Here is a 22,871-nt window from a genome sequence, read left to right as displayed (position 1 = left end):
AATTTGTTTCCCGGTCGGAGGGAGAGGGGTGACGCACCGGCTCTGCCTGACTGGCTGCTGATGCAATGGGATCACGCTTTGCCTGAGAGGAACGCTTGGCTGTGCTGCTGGCAGGTGAGGCTTTGGGGCCAAATGGAGGGAGATGGGGGTGATGAAGGCCGCAAAGCTCAGTCTGTCAAGAGGAGTAGAGGAAGAATGAGGGAAGCCACAGTCCCACTCTGTTCTGTTTTGGCCAGGCCTCGCCTGGAATCAGGCTGTGTCCTGTTCTGGAAGGTGATCAAAGGTTTGGAAGCCTTACTTACTTACTTAGGCGATCCCTGGTTGGACGAGTAAGATAGTCTTCCATGATGGGTTTCCTTGTGGATTCGTAGGTGGCTGTGGAGCCCAAGCACGGCTGGTGGGGACGAGAGACAGGGCCTTCTCAGTGGTGGCCCCTCGGCTGTGGAACGCCCTTCCCGCAGACATTAGATCGGCCCCCTCCCTGCTGGCGTTCAGGAGAAGAGTAAAGACCTGGCTCTTTGAATAGGCAACGTTTAATTAAGCAGTGCAACCAATTGATTGATCTTGGAACTTGGAATAATGGACGAGGAAATTCGGATTATGACTTTACTGATGAGACGTGATGGATTAGTTATATGGATGTATTGATGTCATATTGATGTATTGTATATTGATGTAGTTTATGTAGTTGCCTTAGTTACTGTTTTAAATGCTAATGTTGTGCACTTTGTATATTGACCTAGCTGTAAACCGCACTGAGTCGCCTACGGGCTGAGAGAGTGCGGTATACAAATAAAGTAAATAAATAATAAATAAATAAATATTCTTGACCCGCATCTTCTCCCACAGTGAAGGCATTGGTTTCCAGATGGAAGGCGGTCCTGGTCGGGGTAGGCTTGACACGCCTTCCCATGGCACGTTTCTCTCTTTCACCCTCCACTCGTGCCTCCTCGAATTCTGCAGCACTGCTGGTCACAGCTGACCTCCAGCTGGAGCGCTCAAGAGCCAGGGCTTCCCAGTTCTCAGTATCTATGCCAGAGATTTTAAGGTTGGCTTTGAGACCATCCAACTAGTCCAACGTGCGGCAGCCAGAATGCTAACACGAGCAGGGTACAGGGAGCATACTACTCCTCTGTTGCACCAGCTCCACTGGCTGCCAATTAGCTTCCGAGCACAATTCAAAGTGCTGGTGTTAACCTATAAAGCCCTAAACGACTCCGGCCCAGTTTACCTGTCCGAACATATTCTCCCCTATGAACCATCTAGGTCCATGGTGGTGAACCTATGACACGCGTGTCACCACTGACACACATGGCTATTTTTGATGACACGCAGACACAGAGAAGTACACCTTATAAGAGCCCATCTAATTCCATCCTTAAATTTGTCAAAGGCTCTACAAATTTACGATCTGCATGCTTGAGCATTGTTCACTCCATAACTCAACCTGGAATATACATTTTTCTTATTTAAACTATAAATATTGCAAAATTATGATTTTTTTTTTCTCTCAAAGTTGACACCCCATCCAAGTTATGCTCTGGTTTTTGGCAAATTTTGACACACCAAGCTCAAAAGGTTGCCCATCACTGATCTAGGTTGTTAAGATCGTTTGGAGGGGCCCTGCTCTCGGTCCCATCAGCCTCTCAGGTGCATCTGGTGGGGACGAGGGACATGGCCTTCTCGGTGGTGGCCCCTCAACTCTGGAACTCTCTCCCACTGGAGATCAGAACTGCCCCCTCCATTCTGTCGTTCAGAAAACGGGTGAAAACCTGGCTATGGGGTTTGGCTTTCGACGAGTGAATCAATATTTCTGTATTGGATAGATGACGATGAATGATGGACAACGAATTCACTATGACGACTGACCATTGTTATTATGTGATTGCATTTTGCTATTATAACGTTTTAATTGAATATGTTATATGATGTTTTTAATGATTGTTTTGTGATTTTATTGTTGGAAACCGGCCCAAGTCCCCCGATAGAGGGGAGAAGACCGATATACAAAATTGCTAAATAAATAAATAAATTTAAATCTCTTTTCCTGTCCACCAACGTTCCGTTTTCCGTTCTTAAGTTCAGAGTAGAGTAACTGCTTTGGGAGACGGTGGTCAGGCATCTGGACAACGTGGCCATTCCAGCGGAGTTGATGGTGGAGGACCATTGCTTCAATGCTGGTGGTCTTTGTTTCTTCCAGCACGCTGACATTTGTCCGCTTGTCTTCCCAAGCGATTTGCAGGATTTTCCGGAGGCAGCGCTGATGGAATCGTTCCAGGAGTTGCATGTGACGTCTGTAGTCAGTCCATGTTTCGCAGGCGTATAGCAGGGTTGGGAGGACAATAGCTTTATAGACAAGCACCTTGGTATCCCTACGGAAGTCCCGGTCCTCAAACACTCTCTGCTTCATTCGAGAAAATGCTGCGCTCGCAGAGCTCAGGCGGTGTTGTATTTCGGTGTCGATGTTGACTTTGGTAGAGAGGTGGCTGCCAAGGTAGCGGAAATGGTCGACATTTTCTAATGTTACACCATTAAGCTGTATCCCTGGCATTGGGGAGGGGATGGCTGGTGACTGCTGGAACAGTACTTTGGTTTTCTCGATGTTCAGTGACAGGCCAAGTTTCATGGCCAAGCCCAAAGAGGAAGGGCTGAAGGAGCTGGGCATGTTTATCTTTGAGAGGATTGGGAATTGACATGAGAGCCATGTTTAAATACCTGAAAGGATGTCACATTGAGGATTGAGGGGGGAAGATGGTTTTCTGCTGCTCTGGAGACTAGGCCACAATGGAGCAATGGATTCAGATTCCACCTAAACATGAGGAAGAACTTCCTGACAGTAAGAGCTTTTCAGCAGTGGGATAAATGACCAAGGATCTGGAGAACAAGCCCTATGAGGAGCGGCTTAAAGAGCTGGGCATGTTTAGCCTGAAGAAGAGAAGGCTGAGAGGAGACATTTTAAACAGAGGCTGGATAGCCATCTGTCAGGGGTGATTTAAATGCAATATTCCTGCTTCTTGGCAGGGGGTTGGACTGGATGGCCCACGAGGTCTCTTCCAACTCTTTGATTCTATGATTCTATGACATGATAGTCATGTATAAATATGTGAGAGGAAGTCATAGGGAGGAGGGAGCAAGCTTGTTTTCATTTATTTATTATTATTTACTTTATTTGTTTTTCAAGCTCACCCAAAACCAAGGGTCAAGATGGGGTGAGAGATGTCTTTTCCCCTGCTATAGTTTCCATAGTTATACACTTAGATTTTTAATGGCATAACATGTCAATGAAACATTACATGATTGCCAAAATTGAATAACCGTATAATGTTCATTGTGCAAAGAGGAGAATAGCCATTAAATGCTGAGTTTTCTGTTGAAAACTGCTAGGTTTAAAATCTTTCTTTTCTACACAACTGCTAGGATGAACCACTATCTCTCAGAATTAGTCACAGAATCATAGAAGGGGAGCTTTGGGCCATCAGGCCCAACACTCTACTCAATGTACGGTAAGATCGCTAGAGCAGGCATGGGCAAACTTTGGCCCTCCAAGTGTTTTGGACTTCCAAGTCCCACAGTCCTAACAGCCTACCTAACAGGTGTCTCTCTGGAAATCTTCTATATTGATATTCATAATAAGATTTCCACAAGACTCATGGCTCCTCAACGTGTCAGTGGTCTTCTATATTAGCTTAAAATAATTGGGGCTATTCTTTTGTGCTTCAGATTTAACTGTTTATTGGACAATTTGATATCAGTATTTGTTGGCTTGTAATTGTGTTATAGAGGAGATTAAAAATTCAGTGAAGGGTGGAATGATTCCTTTTACTAGAAGGAAAATGCTAATTTGCTGCCCTGTTTTAACTTGGGAAAGTGAGCATCTGCAAAATGTGATGGCTTCTTTCATTGATAAGCTTCCAGACTTCTAGGTTATCTAAACTGTGTATGCTTTAAAAATTAATCTGTGAGTTGTTCAGCAGTGAAGTAAATTAGCTATGGGAGGATGCAGACTTTTAGTCCATGTAAATTTTCAAGAATAGTCGAAAATGTACAAGACTTTGATTTCTCTGACACACTGTCATGCTTTATAACAAAATCTGGGTCTTTAAATGCAGATCAAGGTTTAGTTCTTTTTAGGTTGTGATTAATTTTAATTGAGTTGTCATTGAAACAATGAGTTGTCCATAATTATTATTGGGATACATATTGAAAGACAATGAAAGGGTCCAAAAGCCTATATCATTTTATCAAGTTGTGGGGAAACTAATTTTACAAGCACAGCGGGAATTAAAAATGGCAAGTATATCCTGTTTCTTCCTGAGTGGAAAACCAGACACTGTATAAGTAAGTTTACCATTTCTCATTTTTGTTGAAGAGGTAAAATGTTATTAAAAATGATTGGCAGGAAGGTTTTTTAAATGACTGAAATTAGTCCCTGTGGGAATGGATTTTCAGTGGGAAAATACTGGTGTTGAAGTCATTACATACAGTTTTTTTTGCTTAAACTTAATTGACTGCATCAAAGCGTTCAGCACTATAATGGGGTCACAGAGATAACTCATACAGAGTTCTCAAAGCATACAGTAGAACATTGTGAAGGTTTGAATGTTGAACAGGAATAAGTAATGAATAGTTCATAAAGTTTATTAGGGAGGAATGCAGTTACAATATTTTAGCTGTGTAGCAATGTCAGAACTGGAGCAGAGAACTAATAAGGAAGCACAGCAGCTCAGACAGATATTACTTCTGCCCTATGATATGACAATGCAGAGATAGGCAGAGCTATGCAAAAGTGTTCAGTAGAGTTTCAGGGAAAGTAGTTTATGCAGCAGGAAGTTTAGTAGGCTGTATCATTATAAAATAAATAAAATAAAATAATTAAACAATATGATGAGGATGTTGAAACCTGCCAAATGGATGGAAAGATTCCCCACCACCACACAACATCCAGAGTGCAGCTTCCCAATACTTTTGCTTTTCTCACAGTCCCACTGGAAAAGGTAACAATAAGTGCTATTTTTAGAGGAACACTAAAGAAAAAAATGTATTTTGACATTCTGGAGTGGTAGAAGCCAACAGAAGATCTAGGAGAATTTAGCCCTTACCTTTGCCCCCTTTTTGTGTAAGTGCAATAAAAAACTATGTCTAGATGAAATGTGCTGTTCATAGACATAATATTTAAACAGTATAAAGCAAATACATTTGTAAAGTACTGGAATCAAAAAGAGATTAATACATTTTTAAACTGAGTCTAGATGACCATCTGCCTGGAGTGCTTTGAGTGTGTGTGTTCATGTATGGCAGTCTTGTGTATCTATTATTCTGTGAACCCTGGTCACTGGAGTCATAGTCCAATACTCAAAACTACTACATCATGCTATCATAGTGGCTCTTACATTTTGGAGTACCAAGTCTGAAGTAGCATTGGATTGAAAAGATGTGAGGAGGAAGGCTAGAGAATGTCTGGCTGAGATAGGAAACGGGTTTGTAAGATAGCTTGACCAGGCCTTTTCTCTAAGTGTCTTGCCTAATTGTTTCAGGTCATTAGCTCTGTTATGTAATATCCTATGACTCTATGAGTTTCTTTTTTTAAAAAGCTTGGTATTTAACAGTAAAGCACTACTGGTCTTACCACAAATCTGTGCTAGATATTAACCTTTTTCAGATTCTTGGTTTTTGTAATGTTCAGGTTATTTTCTAGACATAATAGTCTATTTGCTTGTGTAATGTTTGAATGATGTACATTTATAAAAACAGAACATTAAAACCTTTGTGTTCTTCTGTCTTCTAGAGTCCTTCAGGCCGTTTTCAAGTTTCTTAATAAAAGAAACATTTGCTGTAAATACAAAAGATTCTCAACACTCCAGAAAATGGCAAACGTTCAGATTGGTGATTTTTGCTCTCTTAATCCACTGGAACTTTTTCAACAAGTAACTGCACAAGGAGAAAAAGTCAGGTCATTAAAGGCTGAGAAAGCAGCAAAGGTAAACCTCAGAAAATAGTAAAGTAATATTAATACTTTGAATCTTCACTTCACTTTATTTCTTAATTAGTCGCTCTCCACCAAGGTGCTCCGAGCAACTTACAATTTAAAATAGCATTTCACAATATAAAACATTCAACATAAAAACATTCAACAGTGACTATTTGGCAAATTAGATCTAATTACTTAAATGCACAACCAAACAGCCAAGTCTTGAGCACTTTTACAAAAGGTCGCAACTCCGACATTGCTCCAATATATGGAGGCAATGAGTTCCTCCATATAGTATATATTGTAGTTAGAATTGCTGTTTAGTCTTCTAGGGTTTCAGTATTTTTCCATAGCATTTAATTATACAGTCTTAGTGGAAATAGCATCTAATGTCTTAAATCTCAAATATAAAACACAGACATTTTCCAATTTTGGCAATACCCTCTCATCAAATGTATAATTTAGACATTCCTTCATTTGCTAAAGATCAAGGTAGTCCTTGCCACTAATGGAAGGCATTTTTGTGTTCATGGAAGAATCTGGGATCTTTCATAGAATCTCAGGTGGAAAAGGTGGAACAGATGATTTTCATCACTTCCCCTAGAGTTCATATTGGGAGGCAGCAAGGGGAGAAAGCAATTGTTAAAAGCATATCTCTTTTTTTCCCCCAGGAATTTCCATAATTGATTGAAATCTCAATTCAGTCTAAGGTTTTGTTTCCTTTCTCAATATGTGATTTTAAAAATTCTTCTATGGTATTACATTATATTTTACAGAATACCATAAGCAGAAAGGCAGGTGCAAGCCCCAGTAGACTTAAAAACTTTATTTTCATAAATGGAGTGATAGCAGGGGAGGCAATAGAGATGGGTAAGAATTTCAGAAATGTATTTATTTACTACATTTATATCCCACTCTTCTCATCCTAAAAGGATGAGTCAGTGCAACCTTGCGAAAAGGCGGCAGTTTGATGCCATTCACATACATACATACAGTAAAAATAGACATATACGTTAAAACCAAAAATCAAGAGCAATATTAAAACAGTTGTTAATTCACGGTATCCAGAGTCAAATCCAAGACAATTCCATTAGTCATTTCACAATTCCATATACTCATATTGCACTAACTTGCTAGCTGAATACTTGGTCCCATTACCAGGTTTTTACTTTCTTCCTGAAAGTCAGGAGGGGGGTGGGGGCTGCTCTGATTTCTCTGGGGAGGGAGTTCCATAGCTGAAGGGCCACAACTGAGAAGGCCCTGTCTCTCACCCCCACCAATAGCACCTGAGATGGAGATGGGACCAATAGCAGGGCCTCTCCAGAAGATCATACCCTCCATGGTGGATCACAGAGGGAGATACCGTTGGACAGTTAAGTTGAGCCAGACCCGTTTAGGGCTTTATATGTTAAAGCCAGCATTATGCTTGGGGTTAATTTTGATGTTGGTTAACTGAAAGTCCTATAGCTTTGTCTTTAGGAAGAATTTGCTTAGTATAAATAGAAAAAGGCAGGTGACTAGGATCAGGTTGCAAACAGAAGTATAGCTTCACTCCACCTTTCAGATGACAACCTTGAACTTTTTCAGTTAAATCCCACTGAGCTCCTGTGGGATAAGTAAATATTTGTATTCATTTTGCAGGTGGAAAAATTGAGTGGAGATCTTAAATGACATAATCAAGGTTACACAAGCAGGCCGTTTGATTTTAAGAATTAACTGTTTCATTTCTCCTCTCTCTCTCCTTGGCCTTCAGTCTATATTTCATTAGAATTTATTTGATTTCAAGCAGGTTGAATAGTTCATCTTCTGTAAAATGTCTGCAAATAGTTAGAAAGCTGAAGCTTTGCAAGCTTTACTAACCTGAATATTCCCTCCTGTTCCCCCATATTTTACATCAGGATGAAATCGATGCAGCAGTTCAGTTATTGTTATCTTTAAAACTGAGTTATAAAACAGCAACGGGCGAAGACTATAAAGCAGGGTCCCCTCCGACAGAGTTTGCACCCATCAGTAATGGTCCAGGTGATGCTGAAGGTGATGATTTTGTTGACCCTTGGACAGTACAGACATCTAACGCAAAAGGAGTCGATTATGATAAACTTATTGGTATGTACTGCTCCATCTGGTTTTTAAAAAACAATGATTATAACTTAATGCAGCGTTTTCATGTGACAGAACTTTATGGCTGTACAGATATTATTAGAATAATATTCAGTCACAACATTATGTTACATTTTAGATCCATAACATTTGGTAGAACAGTGAGTTTTAATGAGGAGAGAGAATGATATGATGGGAAATTTAAGTGGAATATTTTTGCTTTTGTGATCATTAACATACTAATTATGGAACAGCTCGCCGCTAAAAATGGGGTTTTATTCTAAATAATGGTCACTCAATAAGTCTGATAATTTTTACTGAAATGTGAAGATGAAATATTTAGTATCAGGTAAAGAGCTTGGAATCGAATTAAAGAAAAATACACATTTAATTATTGTACATTTGTCAGCATATCAGAGTTTACAGGCTATAATTTTTGGGGAGGTAATTCCTGCACAGAGTTGGATCCAGATGTTATCATACTCATAGGAGACCAGTTGATATCAGCCCTGTTAATCATAACCAGTTTGTCCTAATAATTTCACTGGATTTTGTTCAAGTGTGATTGAGCCAGAATTCAGCCCATGATGTTTTGTTAGTTGTATGGTACTCTTTATCTAGAAGTGTGTATAATCTTTCATTAATTTTTGTTCTTTTAGATCGATTTGGAAGCAGCAAAATTGATAAAGACCTCATCAATCGAATTGAGAGAATTACAGGGCACAAACCACACCACTTCTTACGCAGAGGCATTTTCTTTTCTCATAGGTTGGTACATTTTAGTAATTTTAAAAAATCTGAATGAACAAAAATTATTCTAATTTTTCTTACATTCTGTTATTCTGTTTTGTATTATCCAGCATATATATCTATAGAAGAAAGTAATAGCCATTTTGTGGAGAAAATAATAGGAAGTTGTTATGCATTATGCTCTGTTTCAAAGACCATTTAGCAAAACTTTACAAAGTCATGTTATGCCATTTCAGTAGTAATGTTTTCATTGAAATGCATGTCAAAAGATCTGAACTGTATTTTTCAAATTGATTTTCTTCCCTTTTCATTTATTCTGGCACTCATTTTGAAAAGCTTGCCGTATCTTTTTTTTACCTCTAGAGATATGAACCAAATTCTGGACACATATGAAAATAAGAAGCCATTTTACCTTTACACGGGCAGAGGTCCTTCTTCCGAGGCAATGCATGTTGGTCACCTTATCCCATTTATTTTTACAAAGTAAGTAACTTAAGGATAGTAGGTTTCTTGTTATTTCTTTTCAAAATTATGATAATACGCTCTTTTGTCCCACCTTCCTGCTTGGAAAAAAAAATCTCTAAAGGTATGAGTGACTTCCCCACCACTGAACAAAGTGAAAAGGAGAACATTGGTTGAAAGAGGAAGCTATGCAAAATCAGACAAAAGAACCTTCCAAGAACAGAAATAGGATGTGATCAAAGTGGATGATGTAGGAATGCACTTAAAGGAATGTTGCTGTCTGAGTGAAGTTTATTTATTTATCCTGTCAGAAGCAAATTGAGAATACAGTTATAATGTATAGAAAAACCACAAACAACGTTAAAAACTTGGCATTGTACTAAATTTTCTTTGACCAGAATCTGACCACTTTGAGTTCCTCTGGTGTCACTGTAAGAGTGGAATGGAGTAATAACTCATATTTATCTCTCCTCCACAAGTAAGCCTGCTTATAGTGGTTTTGTTGAGAGAGACATCAGGTCTGCCACCTTAAAAGTGAATCCCCATCAAACTTTTAAATATATGCATAAGGATAGAAAGGATAGAAAAATAGTAAGGGATTGAAAGCAAGCAAGCAATCAATCAATCAATCAATCAATAGCATACATCCATCTGTTATTCTCAGGTAGATTCTTTGAATTGATAGGAGCTTTGTAAGTCAACCGTTGTGTAAAACACTTGTATAAAATCAATGACTGGATCCAACAGTGGGATTCAATTCTTTTTTTCCAGATGCCTATTTAACCAGCATATCAGAAAGCAAAAAAGTTGCCTTAGAAATATTTATGCATCTTCTTCTTTGTAGATTAAAAAGTTTGAAGATACTTTATAACAGAAACTGGACCCCTGTTTACTACCTTGTGCCTGCTAGATAGTATCCATATTTCAAGAGTTCAAGATATGATGGAATATGCAAAAAATATGATTCAGCTATGCCAGTCTTTGATCTGATTGAATAGACACCCCACTGCCAAGATTTCACACAAATAAAAACATTGACTGAGATCAAAGGCCTACTTAAAATCATGTAAAGGGTGACTTATACCAGCCCTCTGGATTTCCTTGTAGTTTGTACCAATATCAGCTTGACAACCGATATTTGGTATCATGGATAGCCATTCAATTTTTCTCCCCCATAGCCCTAATGTCTCTAGGAATAAATATGAAACAAAACACAAATGAGTAAGACAAGTGGAACTAACATGTTGAGTAAATTCATACTCGAACCATCCGAGACCTACTTGCTTTTCGGAAAGCCTGTAAAACTTTTCTTTTCCGGCAAGCTTTTGACAGGTGAACAACCCGGACGATGCCTGTTCTCGCCGCCTATTGTTTTGTTATTGTTATTGTAAAGCTAATTGTATTGTTTTAATCTGCTTCTGTAAACTGCTCCGAGCCAAATTGGGAGTAGCGGTATACAAGATAAATAAATAAATAAATACTTGATTAAGTGGTTGCTGAAAGAAAACAATAGCCTGCAGGAAAAATAAAGGCATCCTTCTAGTTTTGTTTGATAGAAATTAAACACAAAATAAAGCTAGATGTTATCACTGCTGAAAGCACTATGTATCATAAGATAAATATTCCGTTAAGCTTCAGTAGGGAAGTACAGTCAGCCATTCATGTTTGTGGGTTTGACTTTTATGGATTTGATCATTTTAGATTTGACCAATATGTTATTTCTAAGAATCTGTAGGTTTTATGGGGCAATTCTGGTCAGCTGCCATTGAATCAAAGAGCCCTGCTGAAAGACTGAGAGATTCCTACAGAAAAATCTTCTCTAAGTATTTACCTCAAGGTCATATACCTCAAACCCCTGTAAAAGTGTATTACAGTTCAACCACCGAATATATAACAACAACAACAAAATAAATAAATAAAATTTTATAGACCGTCCCCTCTCCCGAGGGGACTTTGAGCAGTTTACACACAGAAAAGACATTCAATGCCCAAACAAATGCAAATACATTAAAGTAATACAACACAATACAAAATAATAACAATAGTGAGCTTATCACACAAAGGATAAGCTTACCGTTCACAGTGAGGTGTTTCAATTGGTGGTGCTGATTTTCCTTGTGTTTTTAAGATAAAAGAAAAAGAGCAGAGTGTTGACCGAAAGCCACCATCATGCTGATGCTTTACCACCATTATGGCACTATGTTCTTCCTCTCTCACTTGCCCTGTACTTCCTGAAAATCAATTCCAAAGGGTTTCACAGCCCTTCACAGCTTGTCATGGGGCTAAAGAGGTTGCTGCAAGGAGGAAGGGTTGCCACATCTTCCATTTCCACTGGAAGAAGATCCACCCATAGAATTCACCATTTAGATTCAGTTCATTTTTTCCAAGACAGGAGGCAGAACTACTACCAAAATCAAACAACTACAGGTAGTCCCCAAGTTATGAACAAGATAGGTTTTGTAGGTTTGAAGGTTAATTTGAATTTGTATGTAACTTGGAAAAGGTACATTTTTAAGTATTTCCAACCATATCTATTGATCTATCTTTCTTTTTGTGGGTAGCATAGAGAAAGATTAGCGTTGTCCTGTGTCCCTGTTCAGAAGATTTCACCTCACTTTCTACCTCTGTGATAATTGGATTTTGAAAATGTTGGCTTGTTGTGGAAACAGGCATTGATGAAAAAGCTTCTGTGGCGATACCTTTTCCCCATGATAACTCTTCCTGGAGTAAATTTCCCTTCTTAGTGGTAGATTTATCTCACTTACTGTTACCTCACCCCAATTCTAAACTATAGTCATTTGCACATTGGGGACTGCCATGTCTGTAACTTCGGGACCGCCTGTACATTACTTCCTTATGAAATACGTCCTGTGTCATATCATGTTACACTTTCCTGCTTGTTGATGCTCTGTCCTGCACAGAAGTAAAGGAATCTATAAGTGTCTCTGCAATTGGGAAAATGTTTCTCCAAAGGATCCCAGAACAATCATGAAATAAAATAATTTTAACCAGCATCATGGGTTTCCCAGGGAAATGCCATGTTGGCTAATGCACTGTAAAATGCTTAACTTAAACTGTTTCCTTTGTTTACCAGGTGGTTACAAGACGTGTTTAATGTTCCCTTAGTTGTCCAGTTGACTGACGATGAAAAGTATCTCTGGAAAGATCTTACAATTGAGAAAGCTTACCAGTACGCTATAGAAAACATCAAGGACATTATAGCCTGCGGATTTGATGTCAACAAAACCTTCATCTTTTCAGATCTCCATTATTTGGGGTAAGGTTCTCAAATTCCTTTGAAAGTGTATGATCAAAAGTCTTCTATTTTCTGTGATGTGAAGCCCTCCACAGTTTGAAGGACTTTTCTTACCAAATAGTTTCAGCAAGATAGGAAGATAATTGTACCTGTAAATTTATTACAGAAGTTATTTTACTATTGATAGTTCCAGCTTGTCTGCAGAGAACCACAGGCATTTTGATGCTGATTCGTTATTATTTTAAATTCCAGCAGAGGGTGCAAGGGTACAGCAACCCCTTGAGGTTATTTCAGCTTTAAAAGAAATAGCAATTTATCAAAAGGCAAACAGATCGTGAACTAATAAATCAAACTAATTGTTTGGCTAGTTACTGGAAAAATCGCCTTTAGTTTTCTAGAGTTTTTGAACATCAAGAGTTTACAGCCTCAGATGTATAAAATAGAACTCTTTTCATGTGTGGCTTTACTTCTTAACAGTATCCATTTTTCTGATTACACTGATCTGATCTGAGAATAAGCCACGATGAGTGGCATAGAATCACCACAGTCATTGTCATAATTTTATCTTAATTGTAATCAAGGAGTTGGTATGGTGTAGTGATTTGAGCATTGGACTAGGGTTCCAAATCCTACTTAGCCATGAATCCCACTGGCTGATATTTGGCAAATCACATTCTCCCAACAAATTCCTTCTGAACAAATCTTACCAAGAAAACCCTGTAATAGGGTCGCCTTAGGTCCTCCACAGGTCTAAATGACTTGAAAGCACATAACAACATCAACAATCTGAGAGAGAGGCTGGACATTGTAAATCTGTATTAACAGAGGCCAGCTATGGAAAAAAATAATGGAAAAGGAAAAGAGCCATAAAGGGACTTGGGAAAGTTATTTGAAGGGACTGTGATTTAATCTACACTAAAAAAAACATATAGCATTGATATTACTTTAACAGCAGTAGCTATGTCCTATAGAAACCTGGCATTTATAATGTTTTAACTCAAGGGGATGAAGTGCAATGGAGCTTGATGAAGAAGAGAATTCTAGTTATGGGTTAACAGACTAAAGATCCCAGGATTCCATGGATGCAGCCATGCAGTTAAAGTAGGAGTAAACTATCATAATTATATAGTGGTTTAACAGTTGGCAACCTGCTCAATGAATTGTTGATGGATTACTCAACATATGAGTAAATTTTTTATTTGATGGATCTACTCTAGTCAGTATTGACAACCAAATGTAGGCCTATGATTCACAAAATCCCCAAATTTTCCAGTCCCTATCTGTAAGACCCCCAGTTAAACCACTGAGCTGCTGAACTTGCTGACCAAAAGGTTGGTGGTTCAAATCCAGGGAGTGGAATGAGCTCCCGCTGTTAGCCCCAGCTTCTGCCAACTTAGCAGTTCAAAAACATGCAGATGTGAGTAGATCAATAGGTACCGCTTCTGCTGGAAGGTAATGGCACTCCATGCAGTCATGCCAGCCACATGACCTTGGAGGCGTCTACGGACAACGCTAATTCTTCAGCTTAGAAATGGAGATGAGCACCACCTCCCAGAGTCAGACACAAATAGACTTAATGTCAAGGGGAAATATTTACCTTTTATCCATAGCTTAATGATTTAAAGTACTTGCACCACATGCAAATTTGTTCTATTGCATATTCAATTTTTCGCTATATCTGCTTCACATTGTGCAGAGCTGTTACCAGTATCAATAGATCATTCTTCCCCAAAGGGGGTCATTTAGGGCTACAACCCCCATCAGTCACAGACAGCATGGGCAATGGTTGGTGATAACGGGAAATGCTGTCTAAAACACCCTGTTGGATGAGATTGATGCAGGAAATCCTGAGCTACACGGTCCCAATTTGAAGAAGGCAGTTTAATGTGTTCCTGTGAAAGGCGCAGATAAGAAAGGCACAGTCATATAAATCAGCTTCACTTGCACATTTGTTCTCACTTTTGATTGCTAATAGATTTATCATTAATGTGCATTCTTTTTTAAAACATTATTTGTTTTGCAACTGACATGTAATATAGTTTATTCTCCATTTGTTTGTAGCTAGCGTCTGAGCTGTTGTAGGCAGGTTTCCATAATCTTATCACTGTGGTGTTTATGGCTATTGTTTCTTATTAGCCCAGTGTATCCGAACAAATTGGTATTCACTCATATCAAGGTGACACAACAAGAGAAAGTGTGGCTTTGCTTCTGTGTGTTATTAAATTAAAGACTAGGAACACATTGGACATTTCATGTACTTGGTCTTACCTTTGTAGTGAAGTTATGTGTTTACAAATAATGTTTAGAAAACTTATGAAAAATGTAACAAAATGTTTCAGTTTCCTTTAAGCCTTTCATTCCGCATATAGGATGTCAAAAGTCCTTGCTGCTGCGGAGTTGAGTTGCATTATTCATTTGTCAGCAATCTCCAGCAAGACATTTTTCTCCCTCTCCAAACTTTAGGTTCTGACTCCTCTTCTCTCTGACCATTTGCTTTTGTTTACAGGTTGAGCCCAGGATTCTACAAGAACATTGTTAAAGTCCAGAAACATGTTACATTCAACCAAGTGAAAGGAATTTTTGGTTTTACAGATAGTGACTGCATAGGTGAGTTCCTGAAACATCTCAAGTGACTCATGAATAGAAATGAGTGGAAAGAAGAATCTAGAAGGCATTCTGTTTCAAACTGTACCAGAGAACTAGCACAGTGTAGAGGTTAGATTGTTAGACTAAGGTTGCATCTACACTGTAGACTTAATTCAGTTTGACAGTTCTTTAACCGCTATTGCTAAGTGGTATGGAATCCTGGGAGTTGTAGGTTAATGAGGTACCAGCATTAATTGGCAGAGAAGGCTAAAGACCTTGTAAAACTACAGCTCCCAGGATTCCATAGCATTTTTTTGTTGTGTCAGGAGTAACTTGAGAAACTGCAAGTCACTTCTAACATGAGAGAATTGGCCTTCTGCAAGGACGTTGCCCAGCTGACGCCCAGATGTTTTGATGTTTTGCCATCCTCTAGGGAGGCTTTTCTCATGTCCCCACATGGAAAGCTGGAACTGACAGAGGGAGCTCATCTGCGCTCTCCCCATATTCAAACCTCCGACCTGTCTGTCTTCAGTCCTAGCGGCACAAGGGTTTAACCCATTGCACCATCAGGGCTTTCTCCATAGCATTGAGCCATAGCGATTTAAGCAGTATCAAACTGCATTTATTCTACAGTATAGATGCACCTTTAGTCAATCTACATAAAAGGAAAAGCAACACACCAGGACTTTAAGGATCTAGATTCCTGTCTCCATTAAAACCTATGGTGACTTTTAGGCAGTCACTCTTTCTCAGCTGGATCTACCCCACAGTACTGTTTTGAACATAAAATTGAGAGGAGAGCATGCATTCGTTGAAGTTATTGGATATAAATAAAACTAGTATGTAAAAATGAAGCTTACTGGGTGACTTTGGACCACTCATGTACGTTTGACTTATTTCATAGCCTTCTTAGAAGAAATGTGAGATAAAAATATAAATATATAAACTTGATTAAATGTTGGTTTTCTAAACTGATCAGTATCAGAAAAAACTGCTGCTAATTTTCAAAGGCTGATACTGCAGTCGTAGGTATAAAAAGGTAAAGACACAGAGGCATCATGGGTTTTGATTTTAATCAGCTGATAAGGTAAAGGTAAAGGTTTCCCTTGGACATTAAGTCTAGTTGTATCCGACGCTGGGGGTTGGTGCTCATCTCCATTTCTAAGCCGAAGAGCTGGCATTGTTCGTAGACATCTCCTAGGTCATGTGGCGAGCATGACTGCATGGCGTGCCATTACCTTCCCACCAAAGTGGTACCTATAGATCTACTCACATTTGCATGTTTTCGAACTGCTAGCTTGGCAGAAGCTGGGGCTAACAGTGGGAACTCACCCCGATTCCCGGATTTGAACCATCGACCTTTCGGTCAGCAAGTTCAGCAGCTCAGCGGTTTAATTGGAGGCTCCTAAGTATAGTTTTAGTAAATTTATGCACTGCCTATCAAATACTCTGAAGAGCCCTTGGATTAAATCTAACATTGCTACAGGCGTGACATTTAATTCAATTAATTTTTATCATGCTTTTCTCCCAGTATGAGATCCAATTCAAGCCAACTTCAGTCTGTTACTAGACATCTGAGAACAATATTAAACCAGTAGCATTAAGCAAGGTTGGGTGAATTTTTAAAAAAAGAATAAAAGGGGAGGAAAAAAGAAAAATCCCATCCTAAGTGACTATTTTGTGCCCTTTTAGGTAAAATCAGTTTTCCTGCAATTCAAGCAGCTCCATCCTTTAGCTCATCATTTCCACATATCTTCAACAACAGGGAGGACATTCAGTGTCTGATCCCATGTGCAATTGATCAGGTACAGAATTTTTTTTCTGAAAAATCTTTTAAATTGTTCCAGTTAGAAGCTTTTTGTTGTTCCCCAAAAAGCTTTTCTGGAGGTACAAGGGCTGGTTGTGGGAAAGAAAGCGAAACAGGGAATTCCTTCTCTGAACTTCCTTAAACTTTTAACTTAGGTTTTATGTCTAATTTTATTGTGAATTTTTGTTTTCCCTTTGCTCTGCCCTCCCATGTTATTCGAGATGTTGAACTATAGCACCCAGAGAATTTTCTGAGGCTAGAAATTACTAAAAAGGAAAGATTGGAAAGAAAATATTTTTCTGAACTTCCATTCCATCATTTGAGGATCATAGTCCAAACTAGTAATATCTCATGTGGAATTTAACATTTTGCAAATAAGAAGAGTAATTGGCAGTTAAGCCAAGCCATCCATTTTCGTGACATAGAATTTGGCCTTTCCCACCAGAGTACACAATGTATTCACTTCCTGTTACTCATTCACCTTGCAGTGATCTTTAAGAAAGCATTTCAAAGGTTAGATCATTGATATTAGCAACCAGATATTTCTGTAAAACCTTTCAAACGTCACTGAAGTAAGTAATCCCACAGTTATAAGTTGTTTTTGTTCACTTTCCCACAAACTCATTTCTGATCGTTATTGTTATTGTTGTTTTTAGGATCCATATTTCAGAATGACGAGGGATGTGGCTCCTCGGATTGGATATCCCAAGCCGGCATTGCTCCATTCGGTCTTCTTTCCAGCCCTGCAGGGAGCACAAACAAAAATGAGTGCTAGTGACCCCAATTCCTCTATTTTTCTTACTGATACACCCAAACAAATTAAAACCAAGGTAATAATAACACTATAATAATGATGATATTAACTTTATTTATAAACCTCCCTCTCTCCCTAAAGGGACTCAGGGTGGCTTACACAAACAAAAACAAAATAGAGATAAACAGCAGTAAAAAAAAACAATTGAAGCAATTAAAAATCACAAATAACACAGTAATTATTAAAACAAACAATAAGTTCCATAAATAACATAGTGAATGAATAAGACCAGCATGAAAAATGAACAGTAAAAATGTGGCTGTGCAGTGAGTTAAGGCAGAATAGAAGCATAAGAAGTTGATAAAAACTAATCATCCTCCTCTCTGAAGGCCAGTGTACAGAGGTATGTTTTTAATTGCTTCTTGAAGGAGAGGAGTGAGGAATCTGTTCTTACTTCCAGAGGGATAGGGTGGTCACGAAGAAGGTCCCCTCTCTCATTCCCACAAAGCTTGAGTCAGGGGTGGGACCGAGAGCAGAGCCTCGTCCAGTGATTACAGTGTCCATGTAGGTTTCTATGCAGATATGTGGTTAGTTAAGTAACCTGGATCCTAACCATTTAGGTCTTTATAGATAATAACCAGCACTTTGTATTTAGCCTGGAAGGTAATCGGCAGCCAGTGGAGCTGCTGTAACATGGGAGTTGTCTGCTTAATGCAGACATTTTGTCAGACTCTAGAAGGTCTTGGAGTTAAAATCAAGCTCACAATAATAAAACACTGGAGAAAAGTGGTTTATTACTTCTTTCTACAATCCTAAAAAGACAGTTCTAAAGTGTCATGATATATACAGGTCATATATACTCCCTGTATATATGAGCCCCAACTCCCATCCGCCTCTAGTGACCAAACAGTGTGGCCACAGTTTGTTAACTGCAGTTTAAAATTCCCTCACAAAACAGATGTCTTATCTTCATTACCTTCCCCAACTGTACTCAGAGTCTCCCCCTCCTTCTTTATGGCAGAAAACCGAAGCAGCCAGTCCCAGGCTGATATGGTGATACTAACTTTTTTTTAATTTCACCTTGGTTTTGTAGCACATTCTTAATTTGATTGGCCATTTGTTGGAACAGCCCTCTGTCTTATTAGGTTTTTTGTGCAATTTGTATCAAAATATCATTCTAAAAGAGAAGAGAGAAGCTGGAAATCCACTTTTAAAACCAATGTATGTATATGTTGGTAGTTTTAGAGTTATAGGTAGAGATGTATGTTTGTTAAGCAATCATTGTCTAAGTATGTATTTGTGCATTTTTGTGGGTTTTTTATAGTCAAAATCTTAATTAAAATATTAGGGGCAAAACACCATTCTAAAACATACTAAGAATTATCTAAAACAGCAATCTAAATTGAAGTGGTCCATACATATTCAGCTCTAATCAAGCTAAACAAACAATAATTTCTAATGCACTGAACATCCAGTTTGTTTATCTAGCACAGATCAAGAGCTGACGTAAATGTTAAGCTGGTGATATCACTCTTTGCTCAAAAGTATATATGGTAGGTTTCCATGGTTTGGGATGTTAATATCTTGTGATGTAAATCAAGCCAAAACAACCTGCCTCTCCCTGATCATGTGTTGTGTACTGACAGTTGCTAGGCAAGCTCTTATAGCCTGAGATCCCAATCTGCTTCATTGTTAATAGTTCCATTGACCCTCCTCTTGGACCACATTTTGAGCATTGTGTTTGAGCGTGAAGCCTGCGTGCCCTGAAGAGGATTGGGCATGATTGTTTCCAGGATTCTGTAATATGTGCGTACATTGTGGTATCTGGGCAAAACAAAAACCGAGGTTCAACAGGACAAAACATGATGCTCAAGCATGTAGTGAAAAATCTCACACTGAAACAGTGGAAGGCACCCTGCACTGAGTCAGAGCATTGATTCATCCAGCTGTTTTCAGTTATGATGGCATATATGTAAGGATTCTTTCTGAACCTTCCCTGGGAGATCCCTAGTATTCCCTGATGGTCTCCAACCCAAATATATCCAAGAAATATATCTAAGCCCAATTTAGCTTAGGTTCTGAAATCAAATGAGAGCAAGTGTACTCAGTATGTCATAGGAAGCCTACAAAAAGTAATCCTTTAGGTTATTTTGCATACTCCGACCCCACATTAGTCCCCCTTTCAAATATAACATTGTGATTGATTAAACAATTCAATTAACCTCCATAACAGTTTCCAGCAATAAAATTTTCAGATTTTATTGCTAGAAACAGTTATGGAGGTTAATTCCATATTGATTCCAGGGTAGTCTTTAGAGAACTCCATTGGTCTCCCATGGGACCCTAGAGGGCAGTACATCCCTCCTCCCGTTGTCAGGGTCATCTTGATATATTTTAATTGTTTTTAGGGGGGTCTGTCTTTTTTAGATCTATGCAGCTTTTTTTTCAAACAGTAAATGATTGGACTTCTAGCTCACTTCCTGGAAATATATGAAAAGTGCATGTAATTTATTTATTTTCATTCCACTTCAATGGATTATACCTCCGCCCTTCAACAAGTTTTCAAGGTGTTTTACATAACTGCAATAAAACTGACAGTATATCACAATATGAAAGAGCATTATAAAAGCAGCAAAAATAATCAAACATAAAGCATTTGAAAGGAATTTCAATTTTTGTTTTTAATTATTCTGCCTAATTGTGACATAGTATATGCTAGATTATGCGAGTGAGACTACACTTGATATGTAGGCAACCTCCATATGGAGTTAAACTTGAACTATAGACTCATTGCCCCATTGATTTTAAGAGTGACCCAATGACAGTTGTATCTGTCAGTTATGTTTTACCTCATTCATGCTTTTTAGTAACTTGTTTGTAAATTCACATAAACCACTCACAAACAAAAGATAAACTGCCTCAAATTGTAAACACCTGAGGTATAATAAAAGTATGGTAAAAATTGTGTATGACATGATGACATTTCTTTGTCTTCTTCCAGATCAATAAACATGCCTTCTCTGGCGGCAAAGATACTATTGAAGAGCACAGGAAATATGGAGGAAATTGTGAAGTAGATGTATCTTACATGTACCTCTCCTTCTTCCTTGAAGATGATGACAAATTGGAACAAATTAAACAGGTAATTATTTATAAGCAGATTGCAATACACACCTTTTTTGGCCAAATTAGAAAGAGTTAACATTTTGCTGCTGTGGATTTCATTCACTTTTTTGGTTTTAGGGTTTTGAAAATTGTGGTGCACATTAGTTCGGTGGTGCCTTACACTCAAGTAAATACGGGTATTAGCTGTCAGAATGGGCACAGGCTGGAACCCTGTTAGCTAGCTCCAACTAGAGTAGATCCATTCAATTATTATGTGAAGAGCCAACACATAAATAAATCCAATTGATTCCATGTCTGTTCTAGTAGGGATTAGGCTGCAGGATGATTAAAAATGCACAGAAATGTGACAGAAGAAGTTGTAAACTGTCAACAGCAGGCATCAGCTGCAAGAGGCAACTCTGATGCTTGTCCTTTTGACAGGTCTAGTCCACACTTGACAGAAGGGAAAGCCAGTGTTACCAAAAAGGAAATGTTACCTTTTGGACTGCAACGCCTAGAATTCTGACTGAGAGATTCTGGGAGATGTAGTCCACAATAGTAATCTTTCAGAGTATTAAGCAACAAAGGTGCGCATTAGCAACCTCCTATTGTTTTTTTACGCTTTGATCCTCTGCTAGAATCAGAATCATAGAGTTGAAAGAGACCACAAGGGCTATCCTACCATGCAGGAAAAGCAAAATCAAAGTTCTCCCAACAGCTGGCCATCCAGCCTCCAAAGAAGGACCCTCCACCTGCAAATAGTGACTATTTGCGGTCCAAACATTCTTGCACTTTATTAACAGTGTAAGTAATGCATAGAAACTTTCTAGTATGCCGTAAAAGGCAAGTGTGCAAATTCACTAAGGCAATTCACCCATAAGAGTTACTCACGGGAAGAGGCCATGATTTTCTCTTTATCAAGTCTGAACACAGCATGATAGTGTAAAGTAAAAAGTATCTAATCTTTGGTAGCTAACTGTTCTTCGGTATGAGGAACACTGCATGAGTCACCAAATCAAACCTCCTATGCCTAAAATATCCCATTCCATTACAGTAAAAGTGATACTAAGGACAGCTGTTTATCATTCATTTATGTGTCAGCAGCTGTATAGTCAAGAAACTTCCCTGAGGCGTTCCTTCCAGAAGTTAGTAGATAGTGACCACTGTTTTCTCTTCTCAGGCCTATACAAGTGGAGCACTGCTAACGGGAGAACTCAAAAAGATGCTGATTGAAACACTTCAGCCATTGGTTGCAACTCACCAACAAAGGCGAAAGCAGATCACAGATGAAATGGTGAAGGAATTCATGACTCCGCGGAAGCTGGCATTTGATTTTTAATCCTACAGGTGCATGTTAATTTATCAATAGATTCAGAACACAGTCGGTCAATGCTGTCCTGCCCTACTGCATATGTCACCTGTCTGTGATGACGTCTGGGCTGAAGTCAGTGTTTCTTCAAAAAATTTACTTACTCCATATGTGTCAACAACTGTTTGGGAGAGCATTGTTTATGAGTCTGAAAGAACCAGCCACAAATTGCAGCCTTGATTGGACTGTTGTAAGTTCCCAGGATAATTAGGTCACCTAGAAAAATCATTCAAGAGCAGACTACTCATCAACAGATGCCTCATAGAATGTGTGATTAAGAGAATATGATAATGTTACATCAATAAAGATTTATGTACAATGCCAGGTGCTACAGCCTTGAGATCTGTTAGCATTCTTTTATATCCACGAAGGGGTCCTGCTTTAAAGACAAGCTTATATCTTTGGTCCAGTTTGCTCTTGTTTCTTTTTTTTTTAGTTTAAAAGTTCTTAACCGTATGGTAGCATGGTCTCCCAAGTCATAGTATATTTACATGTTTCGCAAAAGTATTCATAAGTACATTCGTTTTACTGTTAAAAGCTAACTGTTCTCAGATAAATATTTTTCTGAGCAATACTTTTCTAAGAGATATGCTGGATATGTTGAGTATGATAGTAGATTTTGGCAAATTTGACAAGCAAAGTACCATTTTACCCTGAGCAGCATGAGAAGCTGAGATGTTGTTTTCAGTACAACCTTCTCACTCTCATATCAGT

At 38.6% G+C, this 22,871-nt stretch overlaps 1 protein-coding gene across 1 annotated transcript; it reads left to right on the top strand.

Annotated features, from left to right (window-relative positions):
• The first annotated feature begins 24 nt into the window (after positions 1-24).
• WARS1 (tryptophanyl-tRNA synthetase 1) lies at positions 25-22,490 on the top strand. Its single transcript, XM_060755367.2, has 11 exons — positions 25-114; positions 5,786-5,978; positions 7,867-8,074; positions 8,728-8,836; positions 9,182-9,301; positions 12,375-12,557; positions 15,043-15,143; positions 16,815-16,927; positions 17,586-17,759; positions 20,685-20,825; positions 21,969-22,490. The coding sequence occupies exons 2-11, from the start codon at positions 5,865-5,867 to the stop codon at positions 22,125-22,127; spliced, it is 1,422 nt and encodes a 473-aa protein (XP_060611350.2). The 5' UTR covers positions 25-114; positions 5,786-5,864; the 3' UTR covers positions 22,128-22,490.
• Positions 22,491-22,871: the final 381 nt, after the last annotated feature.

The sequence above is a fragment of the Anolis sagrei genome, chromosome 1, assembly GCF_037176765.1.
Source record: "Anolis sagrei isolate rAnoSag1 chromosome 1, rAnoSag1.mat, whole genome shotgun sequence".
In the NCBI taxonomy this organism is placed as follows: Eukaryota; Metazoa; Chordata; class Lepidosauria; order Squamata; family Dactyloidae; genus Anolis; species Anolis sagrei.
This window is presented reverse-complemented; position numbering and strand designations above follow the sequence as displayed.